General features: G+C 44.1%; 1 protein-coding gene across 5 annotated transcripts; it reads right to left on the reverse strand.

Moving 5' to 3' along the window:
- Positions 1 to 6,156: 6,156 nt before the first annotated feature.
- MTNAP1 (mitochondrial nucleoid associated protein 1) lies at positions 6,157 to 13,755 on the reverse strand. 5 transcript variants are annotated; one of them, XM_083427648.1, is made up of 4 exons: positions 12,565 to 13,751; positions 9,907 to 11,346; positions 7,169 to 7,282; positions 6,157 to 6,607 (listed from the first exon to the last, which is right to left on the reverse strand). In XM_083427648.1, the coding sequence occupies exons 2-4, from the start codon at positions 11,336 to 11,338 to the stop codon at positions 6,594 to 6,596; spliced, it is 1,560 nt and encodes a 519-aa protein (XP_083283774.1). In that variant the 5' UTR covers positions 11,339 to 11,346; positions 12,565 to 13,751; the 3' UTR covers positions 6,157 to 6,593. The 5 variants fall into 5 exon arrangements, 4 of the variants coding, with proteins under 4 accessions (XP_083283774.1, XP_083283772.1, XP_083283773.1 ...); XM_083427646.1 differs by lacking the exon at positions 6,157 to 6,607 and having other exon boundaries at positions 6,645 to 7,282; positions 12,565 to 12,682; positions 12,846 to 13,753; XR_014508032.1 differs by lacking the exon at positions 6,157 to 6,607 and adding an exon at positions 9,253 to 9,453 and having other exon boundaries at positions 7,178 to 7,282; positions 12,565 to 13,755.
- Between the last annotated feature and the right edge of the window lie 46 nt (positions 13,756 to 13,801).

Here is a 13,801-nt window from a genome sequence, read left to right on the forward strand (position 1 = left end):
ACACGGAAACACCGTTTACCTTCCCGCTGGAGTGGTACCTATTTATTTACTTGCACTTTGATGTGCTTTCGAACTGCTAGGTTGGCAGGAGCAGGGACCAAACAACGGGAGCTCAACCCGTCGCAGGGATTCGAACCATGGACCTTCTGATCAGCAAGTCCTAGGCTCTGTGGTTTAACGCACAGCGCCACCCGCGTCCCTAATACAGTGGTACCTCAGGTTAAGAACTTAATTCATTCTGGAGGTCCGTTCTTAACCTGAAACTGTTCTTAACCTGAAGCACCACTTTAGCTAATGGGGCCTCCCACTGCTGCCGCGCTACAGCTGCGCGATTTCTGTTCTTATCTTGAAGCAAAGTTCTTAAACCGAGGTACTATTTCTGGGTTAGCGGAGTCTGTAAGCTGAAGCGTCCGTAACCCAAGGTACCACTGTAGATGAAAAGTAGAGCTCAGGACTCCCAGCTCCCCCACTTCTCTGTTCTCTGCTACATCCACAGTGTTTTGGCCTTTGCAGGAAGGGTGGACTGGAGAGCCCTACAAAGAAATGGGAGCAGGGGGGAGGGGGAGTACAAACATCATCCATTGTCTTCAGCATTTGCTTTGCAGCAGAAGCGTCAATGAATAAGACGAGCAATGCCCCATGTATTTTCCAGCATCAGAGGCAGAGTGCCATTGAATACCAGCTGCAGGGGGCGGAATGCTTGCATCCTGCTTACGAGTTTCCCATAGGCACCTGTGAAAACAATGCTGGACTAGCACAAGTTCGCTCTTAGGTTCTTGCGACAGCAGCATCACTGAACAAGAAACTTGGGACTCTGGGCTCAGAACTCCCCATGTTTTCTTTGAGCGATCACATAGACATACCTGGAGAGGTGGAGCATGGGCAATAGTAGCGAGAGCGGATTGTCAGAGAAGGGAATCACCACCATCATCATTGAAAACACTATCTTCTGAGACACCTGTCGTCTTTAAGACTCTCATTTGGCAGCACGAACTTGCTGCAGGCTGACAGAGCAGAAAGCTTGCCGTGGGTTGCTGAGCAGGCAGTTTACGAGAGCACCGCTGTGCTCTCATCTAAATAGGAAGGGAGGAGGTGACAGCTATACCCAAAAAGGCTACAGGCAACCACCAGCGCTGAATGCTTGGTAATTAAGTGACATCCTTTTTGGAAAACTAGGAATGCCACATCAACTTTACAGTAACCCTCTCCTCTTGGGAACCCTTGTTGCCTTTTGTGCAAGCCCCACAACCGCAACACATTTCTTGTCTTAAGCCCCCTAACCGTTACAGTCTCAGTCCTGCCAAAGTTAAGCACTGGTTTCAAAAGGAGATTTTGGCCCATCTTAATATCTATCCCATTGAGATCAGTTGCACTTTGCTGCCAATAAATATAGACAGCGGACACAATTGAATAGCTTTTCTCTTTTTGTTCTCAGCCCTACTGTGACAATGTTGAATCCAGCAACGCTCATGTCCCTGTCGTCTTTTGCAAGGATTGGGACTTCCAGAGCTGGAAGCAGATGCGAGCTTACTGCCTGAAGCTCTAGCCAAGCTCCCCTTTCGACACAAGAGATAGATCCACACTTTTCAAGGGAACAGGTTGTAGTCGGAAGGTTGACTCTCGAGCTGTTACTTCCATGACAGAGAATTGCCCTGAAAACAGCTCATCAATAACGTTTGATCTTGTGTTCCTGACATAGCCTCTACCTTTTTAGCACCCAATTAGCCAGTGACCTATATTTTCTGATGCCTATTGAGTCCAAGCGAAAATGCAAAAGCCGTGTCATTTGTTGTCTATGTCATGAGCCGCAGAGACCATTCCCTCGGTTGATGGTTTCAGAGAAGCCAATTCTGTCAAAGAAAATGACCTCATTCTGCAGGGTTATAAAATCTCTCTGCCAAATCAGTTCTTTCCTTTCTGCATCCTGTGATGGAGAACTCAATACTATGCAAAGCAGCAAAACTGGTCACTTATCTGGAAGCTGCTTTTTTTTTTTAAAAGGATCAGTTTTAATAGGCCGCCATTTGCCTCTTATCAAATTCTGGACTAGTTATGAATGATCTATTACACAGTGTGCGTCCCGGAGGCGGCAGATGGAAATCAAACTGGGAATTTAATTTACTTTGCATAACTTGTTTTGGGGCAGACACAGAAGACGCTACCTTTAATCAAAGTTGGTTTTTGCTGAAGAATTGGTTTGCATTTGAGCATCACTGAGCTTTTCCTGCAGTATGAAAAATGTTGTAAGGTGATTTAGGGATGCAATTTCCACTTACAGTGGGACTTCCAAGTAAACATGTACAGGGATACATTGTCAGTTAAACTAAAATATCCCAGGCGTAGTAGCCAAGAGTTGCTTGCAACTACAGCCCTCATAAATCCTCAGGCGGGGAATTGTAATAACGCCGTTTTCATTATATATTTTAAAAGTACATATGGAGGCCACTTGGTTTTTAAAAAAATCTTCAGTATCAGCAATATATACTCTCAGATATCCATTTTAAAAATTGAATTAAAACCTCCTCAGCTGTTTGTCACAGTGCAGCGGTTGTGATCCAAGAATTTACACCTGGAACAGTGATACTTTACTTATTTAATAAAAGGATCTGGAGTCCAGAGAGAACCAATTAATGGAGAAGTCAAGATCATGGGTAGGCAAACTAAGGCCCAGGGGCCGGATCCAGCCCAATCGCCTTCTAAATCATGTTTTTACATGAGTAGAATGTGTGCTTTTATTTAAAATGCATCTCTGGGTTATTTGTGGGGCATAGGAATTCGTTCATATTTCCCCAAAAAAATATAGTCCAGCCCCCCACAAGGTCTGAGGGGCATTGGACTGGCCCCCTGCTGAAAAAGTCTGCTGACCCCTGGTCAAGATGCAGAAATCATCATATGGATAATGGGAATTTCCCACCAAACCATGCAAGTTCCCACAAAGGGTCTTGTCTTCAAGTTTGTGGTGACTAGGCAACAGTGAGAATGGCAGATGAGAGACTATGTGCATGCCTTCTAGAGCTCCACTGTGGACTGAAGGAAATGAAACACACCAGGCCTGGTTTCCATGATGTAAGAACCATGTTCAGAGTCACCCATTTGCACGTCCCCAGCAGTAACGTGTGACTGTGTATCTAGAAAGCTTGAGCAAGCTGCACTGGAATAAGAACGTAAAAGTAGTCAGCCCTTCTTGGCATGTTTGCAGTAGAGCAACCTGGCATGCCACAGAAGTCCCAAACCCACTTCCCTCATCCTCTGCGGCCCATAAAAGATGGGTGGAGTCACTGCACTGGGAGCCCAACAGATAGGATAGAGGGGTGTGTATGTGGGACTTGGGAGGGCCCAAGTATTTTTGCAGGATGCATACTGAGAGCAGCAGCAACCCTGTAGCTCAGGATGGTGGAAGGCATAGACCTCTAGGTTTTGATTGCATGAACAGAATTCACAACTGCACCAAAACCTTGGGGACTTTCAGCAGTTTGTTAAGGATGCTGGGGATAGTCACTCTGCGAGGGGGGGGTCTCCTAACATGATGAGATTGTGGGGTTTATCTGGGCCCCCAGTTTCTGAAAGACAAGCTTTGCAAAAACATTTGGGAACCTCAGACACAGTAAATCAACAGCAAGCAGCCACATGAGCTTGGGAAAGGTGGAGAAACCTTCCTAGCAGCTAGGATGTTCTCCCCATAAATTCCCTTCTTGCCGTGATAGACAAGTCCAGGTGGCACATACCTGTCAAGCAAAGCATCTCATCAATACTTACATGCCATCATCATGCACACACTTGTCTTCTATCTTGGCCCTCGATCACCATCTGCAGGCTACTGTAACTTACTGCAAGAGGCACGTTCATTCCCACAAAACATTCAGGTTCTGAACTGGAATCTTTCCCCTGGCTTGTTATATCCCCACATGGTACAGAAACTATTTCAAAGATTAAGATGGCACCTCGACAATGGCAGTTAGGATTTACCAAGCACCTGTTCCCTTCCCTTTTCCAGCCGAGAGAGCTACAAATCATTTAAAAGCAACAGTTGGCAAAGGTGTACTGCACATCTAGCAGCAAAAAAAGAGGACGACCAGTTGCGTTCTTATAAAAGAAATGCAGCCCCAAGCCAAAAAGCTAGGAAAATCTTCAGGATTTATATTGCAAGCAGTCGAATTAAGTTTCACAGGAACGTGTAAAATGTGGCAATAATATACTTCCTGCTGTTCAAGTGCTGGAAGTGAAATGTTTGCAATAAAGACCCAGCAATTAATTGCAGGTGTGGGGTTTCCACAACTACAGAATTATAAATCCATTGTGACTTGAGTACAAAAGAGTCAGCCCTGATTTAAATCGGCGTCTCGCTTTTGTCTGGCGAGCTTCTACTCAAAAGGGCATCTTAGCTAGTTATTGGTATGGATTTCTTCCTCCAGAAATGGAACAGTACATTATTGATGTTACTCCTGCTCAGCTTTAGTACGCTCTAAAATCCATTATTACTGTAGCACTATTGGCTGCTTTGGGACACTTGGTCAACGTGGACTAGTTGAAACCATTCCATCTTCACTGGTGCTAGAATGCTGTTAAGCCCGAGACTGTGTACACATTCACTGAAAGCACTTGCTCCTACCCAAATAATCGTGTCCTCAGGTTCTGCTTGTGAGCTTCCCATGGGCATCTGGTTGACCATTGTGAGAACAGGGTGCTCCAGCAGTGCTCTTCTTATGTTTTTCCATTTGAACAGTCACCCAGAGACACAAATGGCATAGCAGGCTGGAAGTAGATCCAAGGATGTCAATGGAAAGCTGTTGCACAAGTGGAAATGGATGAGGCTTGTTAGGTGAAACCCACCCACAATCTAGGATGGTGCTAGCCTTCATCCTGCAATATAATTATGGAAGGGGCCCATTTACTCTTACAAATAAGCCACTAGATCTTCATGGCCTGTCGAAGGAAAATGGATAAATAAGAAATAATAATGCAAGACACTCAGGGCTGATCAGCCCTAAGTGCTCACTGAAAGGACAGATCCTGAAGCTGAGGCTCCAATACTTTGGCCACCTCATAAAAAGAGAAGACTCCCTGGAAAAGGCCCTGATGTTGGGAAAGATGGAGGGCGCAAGGAGAAGGGGACAACAGAGGACGAGATGGTTGGACAGTGTTCTCAAAGCTACCAGCATGAGTCTGACCAAACTGCGGGAGGCAGTGGAAGACAGGAGTGCCTGGCGTGCTCTGGTCCATGGGGTCACGAAGAGTCGGACACGACTGAACGACTAAACAACAAACAGCAACAATGCAAGACAGGCTATTGTTATGAAGAAGCAGCCTTGCACTGTTGTTCTTTTCAAAGGTTTACATGAGTGTTATAAAGTGGGGAAGTTTTTGCCTTTGACTAAACTTAATATTGGGACGCGGGTGGCGCTGTGGGTAAAACCTCAGTGCCTAGGGCTTGCCGATCGCATGGTCGGCGGTTCGAATCCCCGCGGCGGGGTGAGCTCCCGTCTTTCGGTCCCAGCTCCTGCCAACCTAGCAGTTCGAAAGCACCCCTAAGTGCAAGTATATAAATAGGTACCGCTTTATAGCGGGAAGGTAAACGGCGTTTCCGTGTGCTGCGCTGGCTTGCCAGAGCAGCTTCGTCATGCTGGCCACGTGACCCGGAAGTGTCTTCGGACAGCGCTGGCCCCCGGCCTCTTGAGTGAGATGGGCACACAACTCTAGAGTGGGACACGACTGGCCCGTACAGGCAGGGGTACCTTTACCTTTAAAACTTAATATATATATTTTAACTCCCGTGAAGACAGCTCAAGTGTGCAGGCACAGGAAATACGTCTCATCATTAGCAATGTCATGAGTCTGTGTCTAATAACAACCTAAAATAAAATAAAGAATGCATTCACCTGCCACAGTACCAAAGGCTGTGCCTCTGTGGTGTGTGTATGCAAAATACACTTTAATACCCAGGAGAAAAGCATATTAAAATTGGGCTTGGCTAGACCAGATCCACTACAGCCCCTCATCCACAGTTCTTCTCAAAAAAATGGGGTATGAAAGGTCCGATCATCCCTAAAGAAAAAGAGCTGCATTTTAATTCCACTCAAGATTCCCACATGAGACTAATACCATCTTCTTTTATGCAACCTGAGCAGACTTCATATATTCAGAAAAGTAGAAGAGAAATAGTTATTTGCTTGTTTAATAGTAGTCAACAACTGTGAGTTCATACTGCTGTTGGCTCTTGTCAACCATCACAAGAGATTGCAGCTGTTGCTAGTCTGTCTAGAACAGGGATGAGGAATCTGCAGCTCTCTAGATGTTTTTGGATCCCAGCTTCCTTCATGTCTGACAGGAGCTACTTAACTTCTGGAGGACTCCACACTGAGGAAGGCTGCTCTAGGCCAAGACTGATGACTATCTCTCAAGGGCCTCCAGATGGAAGTCCTTATGGAGATGTTGCTCCTAAGTAACGAAGGCAAAAGTACTTCTAGCGTCTTCTGCAGAATTTTTCAGCTTGTCTTTTTCCTTCCGGAACAAACCTGTGGAACAAGGTCCAACCTCTGTTTGCTTGCTGACTCCTTCCGCCACATCCTCTCGCATCCTCGCCAGCGGTATTTCTGTCAGCGACTGTGTTCTATCGTTGGGAGAGAACAAAACCCCAAAATTAAAACTATAAAAATGTGGAGGTTTATACTTCTGCTGCCATTTCATCAATATGTATAATCGAAAACAACGGGACTTATTTTCAAATAAGCTTCCATACGATTGTGCAGTGAGAGAGCCTTTCGTAAAACAGCAACAACATATTTCTCAGCTATGCTCCACAGACGTCTTGTAAGAACTTTCCCTTTGTATTGGGTGCAAAGAGCAGAGACTAAACATCAGTTGCCAACTCAGGGATGGAAAGCACCCCTGGTCTACCACCCTCCATCCACTCCTCAAAGTAGTCTTCTTGTACAAATAGTTACTGATTAGGGCTATAATTACTTTCTGATTAAAGGGCGTTCTTGGAACAGTTTTTGAACCTTCATTTGCTTAAGCAAAGTGGAAAAAAGTTATGAAGTCTTTAATCCAAAAGCATTGTACATGAGTTTGCACAGTTGCTTTCTTGAACAGCAGGAACCCCACATACCAAAGATAAAGAACTCAAGCAACAGTGACCTTGTCTACGATAAATACAGATAAAAGGCCTTACTAATGTGTGGATAGCTCCAGGCATAGCTGAGGACGCAGCCCAGAAGCAGGATGGAGATACCAGCCACTCTGTTCTTTTTCACGTTGATGTATCTGTTGTAGTATCCATTCCAAGCTGTTTAGGAAGAAAGACAGGAGCAGTTTGATTGTTCTTGTCAGTAGTTTTAAGGGTACAGATCAAGCCTTTCCTTTTTCATGCATAATAACAAAGGCTGTGCAGCCACCCTCAACTCCCCTGCCAGCCAACTGACTATTCCAAAGCAGCACAGAAAGACACAGTGCATGATTTGCTCTCGCACTTCTGCGTTGCTCCAAGAATCCCCTGCAGAGACAAGTCATGGGTGGCTAGCCAAGCAGGCAAATCTTGGAATTTTACATCCATCAGACGCCTTTCTGCCAGTGGAACTAGGAAAGAAAACAGCTAGATCCTTTCCCCCGCCTCCCCGGCAATAATAAACTCCTCTCTTTGCAAGTTTCCACCAGGGTCCCATCCCTGGATTAAGTATTTAGACTAGCCAGTAAAGCTCATACTGGTTGGATCACTGACCAGTGAGGTTTGTAGGTCAATGTATTCAGAGTAACTTTGCTTCCCTGTGATGTTCTGCATGATGGCCCAAGCAGACATTGTGAGAAATGTTAGCCGTGGAATCTGGAAAGAGCTCTAGTTCCAAAACAGCAGGCTGAAATCTCTCCTTGCCCCTTTGTACCACAGCAAATCAATTGGCTGACTCACAAGCAAGCTGCAAGCATGGGTGCTTCTTCACAAGTAGACCTACTGGCAATAGAAAGGGCTCCAGGCTGCCTATGGAAATCCGGTTGCTGGGAAAGGCTTCATTTCTAGTGAAAGGGTATGGCTTGCCCAGTAAGTGATCTACTCACAATGAAGTACCCTGCTTGCCAAATGATACAGCAGGCAGAGTGCTTATCATGATGAGTTTTGCTGCTGCAGGGCAAACAACATAAAACATTCTGAGCAGAGAAAAGAATGGCTTCTCTCTTGCTTCCTGGAGAAGGATGGATTTATGCAAACCAGCTTCATGGTAAAATCTAAGGTGTTCTGGTTCCCAGCTTAGCCTATAGAGCCTGAACTTGCATGTGTACTCAATCTATAGTAACATTCAGGGCTTATTTTCAGCTGGAACTTCTCACGTGGGCACCATTGCCATTATAAGAGAACAAGGGAGGAGTTCGTGGTGAGTTCCGGTACCTCTTTTTCTAGAAAACAACACTGGTAACAATATCCAGAAGGGTAGCCATATTAGTCTATAGTGTTACCCTACCTATAGATTACTTGAGGAATTACTTCCCTATTATATACACTTCTGAAACCGAAAGAAAAAAACACCCATTGAAATAATAAACAGAGAAAAGAAGTTGATTCCCTGGAATAAATGTTTAGCTCTTCGTTGCAGGTTTCTTGCACCAGGGAACCAAGATACATTCCCAATACTAAGATGATGTTGTTCACGCAGCTCCCCGCAGCCCATCCCAAAGTACCACCAACTTTTCTAAACATCTGAAATGATTTTTAGAACCTTTGGAATAAAAAAAGTCAGCATGACCACATATCCAAAACAACCTGAGAATATGCCAGCACCCTCATGCATCTTGCTATAAATTAACTGGAGGGCATGTGTGAGGAGGGCAAAACTACAGCTTGCAAGACACAACTTTCTACATTATATATAAATTGGCTTAATAGCCATTTCCTTCCTGCAGGGGGTTGCAGAAGCCATAACTCTTTGAAAGGGTGTAGGAACATCTAACATTCTCAGAAGAACCCTCAGGAAACCACAGCTCCCAGGGAGTCTTCGGGGAAGGTGTAACTGTTAAACCTGTATGAAACTGATATACAGTACTTCTGTAGTGTATACTGCCTGAGAGTAGCCTGCAGACAGTTGAAGGAAGTGAAAAATCAATGCAATTCAAAAAGAGCCTAGTGTGCCCAAAGTGCTCAAACTCATCTTTGAACTAAAAGAATATTCAAACAGGAAAAAAGGAAAAGAAGGACCCAAGAGAAGGGAACATGGGGCAAACATCCATGAAGTGCTGGAACTGAAGCTCATGATTCTGAAACAGACTCACCAAATTCAATCCAAAGCAGATCGTGACTTGGATCAAATCAATGGTCCACTTCAGAATCCACAGTCTGCTTAATTCCTTTACGAGGCTATCCAACGGCTGGGTGCCTAATTCAACTCCTCCAAAAATGTATGTGCACTCAAAGTGTGTGGTGCCAAGGAGCCTTGTGCGCTAGTTGCTCCAGGTTGTGGGTGGCTGGGTACCCTGTTTTGAAAAATATATGCGAAGATTTTTATTTTTTTTAAGAGGAATGAAGGCAGCACACAACCCTTGGACTGCCTCATATGTACTACTTGTTTTTCTGCATGGATTTTAAAGGATTTCCCATTTAAAACCTACCCAGAAAGGGGATGAAATGGGCTTTAATGGATCCATTCTCCTCACTGGGGCTTGAGAAAGCAATTCAAGAAAGGGAAAAGCAGCTGTGTTCTGGTAGGTCTCGCCCTTTTCAGGATTTTGATGACCTGGGATTTTAAAACCAAATAAAATATCCCCAGAGAAAGAAAAGACTCTATGAAACAAAGACTGTGTGCACCTTCCTCTTCCTACTGCATTAACCATGCATGACTTGATCACCACTTCAACAAATCAGCCCCCTGGGTAGCAGCGTGAACTGTTCTCTCTTAGAAATCAATGGTTAAAAACTTCCCTTTTTACCTTGCTGGCCTTCCCAAGGGAGACCGAGTACGTTAGCTTCCGGGATGACTGTAGCCCACTGAGATGGCCTCTTTGAAAATAAACCTAGCGCACGATAATTAGGATACAGTTCTGGAAACCACTCCAGTCCCAAAGGACTTGGGCGTATGCTTCTATCAGGGGGTGTGGGCCAATGGGCAGTAGGCATTTCTAACGTTTGGAGTGATGATTGACTCACATATATCCCTGTGCCTTTATCTCCTATAGTCACAACAGAACGCAAAGCAATATCTTTTCCCAGACTAGCTAAGTAGCAGTTAGAGGTTTCATTATGTCTTTCTCTGAGGGCTTCTGTAAACGAGGGGTAGATCTCTGATTTGAAACTGATGTAAACTGGAGATTCTTTCCGATAGCCCTCCCCTTTGAAACATACAGGATTTTCTTCAATCATGCTTTTTATTCCTGCAGCCAGCTGAACAGGAGTATTGGAGACTTGTCTGCAGTTGTCCATAAAACGGCCATCGGAAGTGTGTGCTTTAATTGTAGCCACATTCTTTTTTGTCTCTCCACTCCCAATATTCCCTGAAAGTTCAAGACCTGAAGCGCTCTTTCCACCCTCAGGTTCTGTCATAATTTGCTGCCCATCAGCCAAGGCAATCTCTGCATCTCGAGATGGTGGTTTCGCAGGCCAGCATCCTGCCTCCTGGTTGCCCACAACACCTTTATTTAAAGGGATATTCTGAACAGATGATTCACACTTGTTCCTCAATATCCTCACACGGTGGTTTTCTATCACTAGTTCTACAGTATCAATAAATCTCTGAGGAATAGGTTGTAAATTATCAGTGAAAGAATCTGGCTTTGCAGGTGCTTCTTTCCTTTGCCTTTGTTTCGTAGAAGGATTAGTTGTCTGGCTAGCTCCACTAGGAGATTCTGAAGTGGATTTTCCATTCTGATTCAGTGGCTTTAAAGTGAGACTGGATGCAGATTCCTCCTCGTTAGGGGTAGGTTTACTTCTGTTTTTCTGTTCTGTGGGTGACTTTTTTGCAAGCTTCGTTGCTGAAAACACCTTTTCAGCTGATTGTGTTCGGACATCTTCTGAGGCTCCTTGATTTGTGCCTTCAGTTTTGTGCGCTTTTTCAGTAGCACACTTGATTTGCTTTTGTGCATCCTCAACTGAATGCTGATGGCTGCATCTTGCTGATCCAGGTATTTCCTGTGGCTGCAAGGAATGTGTTGTTGCTTTTGCTTTGTTTTTCTTATTTTCTTTTTTGGAGGTAGTTTCTGTGCTTTTGATCTGCTCTTTCTTTTTCCTAGCTTTCTTGCTGGGAGGCAAAACATTCCTTGAGTCTGTATCTCCCGTCATCTTACAGTGAGGCAGGTGAGACTTGAGCCGTTTAAATGGCTTTTTGCAGAAGGGGCAAGTTTCTACTCCTGAAGTGATACCTGCCATTTTTCTGCCTGCAGAGGAAAATAAGACAGCATGGATTGGTAAACTTTCCTACATCCCTTCATGAGGAAAGGAGTGAGTGTAGGAACAATTCTAATGGAACTTATACCAGGTGCATAGTAAAGTGATGCCTGTATTTTGTGTGTCCCATCTGCTACCAGTTTCATTTCTGTATTTTTAATAGATCTTCTTATATTGTTTTAATTCAATTAGGGTTTAATTACTTTTTAATGACTATGTTTTTGGTTTTTCTATTTTATCTGTAAGTCACCTTGAGTCCTGATCTGGGAAAATTGTGAGTTGTAATTATTATTATTATTATTATTATTATTATTTCCATTTTACATGGAAATAAAATTAGTTTTGACTTATTAGTTGTGATTTCTTAAAGTCATATTTATAGTTTTAAGATACATTTCTTCCATAAAAAATACTACAAGGAACACAATTCTTCCTATTACAGTGGTACAGTGGTTGCGGATGGGATCCATTCCGGAGCTCCAGTTGGATCCCGAGGTTTTCGCAACCGGAGGGACCGCTTCTGCGCATGCGGAGAAACACTTCTGGGTTTGCCGCTTTTGCAACCTGAAGTTTATGTTACCCGAGGGTAACATAAGCTGAGGTTCTACAGCACTAGTGAAAAGGCATGTGCAGTCCAACTACAGTTTAGCAAAGGCAGTCTCCCGCGCACCTCTTCCTCCACCAGTGAACAAAGCCAGGGTTTAATCAATCGGTACAACAGGGCTGAAACAGGGGTGTTGTTTTCATGAACAGAGAGTTGTACTTCCATTTAAATTAATGGATTGGAGTGAGTTGATTATCTAACTGTAAAACATAGAAAAATCCAGCTTTTCCTGGTAGGGAGATGTAGTGGAAGGGAAGCTTCCTTTGTTCAATACCGTCATTGTCTCCTTTCATATAAAGGTAGTATTATTCCTAGACTTAAATGATGGGAATTTCAAGCTTCTAGCAAGAAGGAGCAGTTCTTTCAACTTGCAAAGCGGAAACAAAACACCCCACGCCCCGGAATCACGAAACGAAAGTTTGCGACGCTTTCATTCATTTGCCAGTGGCGAAAAGGAAAGCAAGTTTAGCTTCTTAATTCCCAGGTTGTCTTATAGCCGAGATCAGAGACAGAACTGCTTAGTTTAAATCTGTTTAAATCAGATCTCACTACATCAGGGCTTGTGTAAACTCCACGCCACTCCACCCCCCCCCCCCCCCCGTACCTCGATCAATGAAGGTCTAATCCTGCAGCTCCACAAACCGGTGATGAGCTGTGTCAAATGTTCTCGGCATCGCTCTTCCCACCTGCTGCTAGAAGACTTTCCGTAGAAGCCATTGAAACTGAAAGTGGGGTTAAATAAAGCTGCTCTTGTTGAAGCAGCTGCGCATTGGCCTGGCCATTAGTCACATGAGTCGCATCATGCCGTGATAAGAGATCGCAAGGCAGCAAAGTGCTTCTTAAAATGGCAAGGGAAATGCTTATGCAAAACCGGGTTTTCTTTACCTTAGTTTGATATCAGGAGCTTTATTTTGCAGCAGACTATAAATGTGTATTTTTCTATTTCCAGCCAAACCAAAATTCAAGCTAAAAGAATAAAACCACGAAATAATAAAATGATAATAAGCTTGGAATAGAATGAGTGACGTAAAATATATTCCATAGGTGCATATTTGTACCACACATAGCAAGTAATTATAAAAGTTGCCGAATAAACTCATACTTAATGGGGATTTGCTTTTGTTTCTGCATGGGGGAGCTGTTTGTGATGTATATGACCGCACAATCTCATGACTGGCACATTCCCAGAAAGTGTGTATTTTAAAGTAAATACGGCGTTATAAAGCTACACACTGACTGTGGTTCATGACAACACTGCAATGTAGTCTGGCGTTATTGCCCCACATTGCAGCGGGGTAGAGTGCATTTCTAAGACCCTAGGGTGTAATGTAGCCCGTTGTTAACATCTCCACATTGCAGCCTTTAGTGGAGTTTATAACCTTCTCCGCTCGATCACGTTTCAAATGGAGGTTCAGGCTGAGAGTGACTTACACCAACTCTAATTAAGTGTCACCTACTCAAGTCTTTATTAGCAAAACACAACGTCAAAAATCTCCGGGGCAAACCTGCCACAGCCACTATCAAAATTTCAGGAACGAAGGTTCTCCAGCTGTTTGGGGTTTTTTTGGACTACAACTCCCATCATCCCTAACTAAGAGATGAATGATAGGGGAGGAGGCGATGGGAAGTGTAGTCCAAGAACAGCTGGAGACCCGAGTTTGGGAAGCACTGACCAGTCTGTGACATGTATTTTAAACGGACTTCGTTCGTTAACATAAAGTGTGAATGGGTGTAGCTGAAACTACAGCAAAAAGAGAATCCGCACAGAAATACCACGGGATCGAGGCGAAGTTAAATTATTTCCCAGCCCAAAGCTCCATCAAAAGCAGGCATGTCGGCCC

Source organism: Podarcis tiliguerta (assembly GCF_965153285.1).
Source record: "Podarcis tiliguerta genome assembly, chromosome: 2".
Lineage (NCBI taxonomy): Eukaryota > Metazoa > Chordata > Lepidosauria > Squamata > Lacertidae > Podarcis > Podarcis tiliguerta.

What these genes read in the sequence shown, in the direction of transcription:
- MTNAP1 (XM_083427647.1), bottom strand. Translation starts at nt 11,338, where the DNA reads ATGGCAGGTATCACTTCAGGAGTAGAAACTTGCCCCTTCTGCAAAAAG. An exon ending in CCCTTGGGAAGGCCAGCAAG is followed by an intron (nt 7,283 to 9,906) that starts GTAAAAAGGGAA and finishes CTTCCTAAACAG; the next exon opens with CTTGGAATGGATACTACAAC.